At 69.0% G+C, this 2,147-nt stretch overlaps 1 protein-coding gene across 1 annotated transcript in view; it reads left to right on the top strand.

Moving 5' to 3' along the window:
- The window catches only part of ANKRD13D (ankyrin repeat domain 13 family, member D), a 4,622-nt gene that overhangs the window by 570 nt on the left and 1,905 nt on the right, over window positions 1-2,147 (top strand). Inside the window, 4 exon segments of the mRNA XM_010569888.1 lie at window positions 820-955; window positions 1,064-1,188; window positions 1,555-1,600; window positions 1,710-1,945. Of these exon segments, the coding sequence (XP_010568190.1) occupies window positions 820-955; window positions 1,064-1,188; window positions 1,555-1,600; window positions 1,710-1,945 (543 nt within the window).

The raw sequence follows: 2,147 nt of genomic DNA, 5'->3' as shown, positions 1-2,147 counted from the left end.
CTGGGGGACTGGAGGGGCTGGGGGGACTGAGGGCACTGGGGGCACTGGGGGGACTGAGGCCAGTGGGGACTGGGAGCACTGCAAGCACTGGGAGGGACTGGGAACACTGGAGGAATGGGGGGACTAGAGGACTGGGAGCACTGGGAGGACTTAGGGGACTGGGGGCACTGGGGGTACTGAGGACCAGGAGCACTGCAAGCACTGGGAGGGACTGGGAGGACTGGTGAAACTGGGAGGACTAAGGGGACGGGGAGCACTAGAGGAGACTGGGGCCACAGGAGACTGGAGGACTGGGAGCACTGGAGGGACTGGGGGCACTGGGAGGACTGGGGACACTGGGGTACAACGGGACTGTAGCACCACAGGGTTGGAAGCAACTGGGAGCGCTGGGACTGGGGTACGGTGGGCACTGGGACAGGAGCAGCGGAGGTACAGGGAGACTGGGGGCTCTGAGGTAGGGGAGCACTGGGAAAAGAGAGGGCTGGGAAATTGAGGGTACTGGGAGCATTGCAGGGGCTGGTGGCAGTGGGACAGGGGTACTGGGATCCTAGGGGACTGGGAGAACTGGAGATAGAGGGAAACTGGGAGACTGGGGGCACTGGGCCTTGGGAACATGGGGGCACCCTGGGGGGGTGGTGAACCGGCACAGGCGGATCAGGGACCGGAGCAGGACGAGGGGACAGGGACCAGGGGATGGGGGGCCGGGGACCAGCACTGGGGTCCCAGACAGGGCCTGGGGCTGTGCTGGGATGGGGTTTGGGGGGGGGCACTGGGAGGGTGTGGGGTGCCCGGTGGCGGTGCCCCTGGCTGTCCACGCAGCACGACGTGGAGCTGACGGACCCCCGCGGCCGGACCCCGCTGGAGCTGGCCGTGTCCCTGGGCCACCTGGAGTCGGTGCGGGTGCTGCTGCGGCACAACGCCAACGTGGGCCGGGAGAACGCCAACGGCTGGACGGGTACGCGGGCACGGGGACCCTCCGCCGCCGGTGCCACCGGTGTGTGGGGGGCACGGTCAGCGGGCGCGGGTGCTGGCGGTGCCCGGCTGAGGGTGCCCCGTGCCCCAGTGCTGCAGGAGGCGGTGAGCACGGGGGACCCCGAGATGGTGCAGCTGGTGCTCCAGTACCGCGACTACCAGCGGGCGACGCGGCGGCTCGCCGGCATCCCCGAGCTGCTCAGCAAACTGCGCCGGGTACGGCACTGCCCCAGGGTGGGCAGCGGGTGGGCATCTGCCCCCCAGGACTGGGGTGCCAGCAGCCTGGGGGCTGGGGAGGGGAGTGGGGAGCCCCTGGACCCCCCAGGTCTCGCCAGGACCTCCATCTTCTCCATGACCTCTTTTTCCTTGGGGACCCCCTGTTCATCCTTCCCTACTGGGCCCCCACCCAAGACCCCGCTCTACCAGGTCCCCCTGATCCCCACCCAGGACCCCAGTAGGGACCCCCATCCCTGCCCCCTCAGACTCCCCATCTCCCCAGTGATCCCAGCAGAGATCCCCCACTCCTCCAGCCCTGCCATATCCCCCCCACACACTGCTCCGTGACCCCCTCGTCTCTTCCAGGCATCCGACTTCTACGTGGAGATGAAGTGGGAGTTCACCAGCTGGGGTGAGCGGGGCTGGGTGAGGGGGCCACGGGGCCGGGGACCGGAGGGGTGCCTCCCCCCGACCCCCCACCCTTCCCCGCCGTGGCGCTGACGGGGCGCGCGTGCCCGCAGTGCCGCTGGTCTCCAAGGTGTGCCCCAGCGACGTCTACCGCGTCTGGAAGCGGGGCGAGAGCCTGCGGGTTGACACCACGCTGCTGGGCTTCGAGCACATGACGTGGCAGCGCGGCCGCCGCAGCTACATCTTCAAGGGGGAAGGTCAGCTCCAGCTCCCGCGGGACACCCTGGGACCCCAAATACCCTCAGGGACCCTCCAGTGAGCCTGGGGATCCCCCCAGACCCCATGCGCTATCGGTACTCCCCTGTAAGGACCCCAATTCCCCTATAGGAACCCCCTGGGGACCCCAGTTCCCCCTTCCAGCAGTGCTGGGGACGACCTCACCCCCACACACACATACCAGGGACCTCAGTCGCCTTCAGGGACCCCCAGTTCCCCACCGGGACCCCCCCCAAGGCCCGAGATACCCCTGAGATGCCGCGACCCCCGGGCTC

Source organism: Haliaeetus leucocephalus, unplaced genomic scaffold, assembly GCF_000737465.1.
Source record: "Haliaeetus leucocephalus isolate CR32 unplaced genomic scaffold, Haliaeetus_leucocephalus-4.0 Scaffold279, whole genome shotgun sequence".
Taxonomy (NCBI): Eukaryota; Metazoa; Chordata; class Aves; order Accipitriformes; family Accipitridae; genus Haliaeetus; species Haliaeetus leucocephalus.
This window is presented reverse-complemented; position numbering and strand designations above follow the sequence as displayed.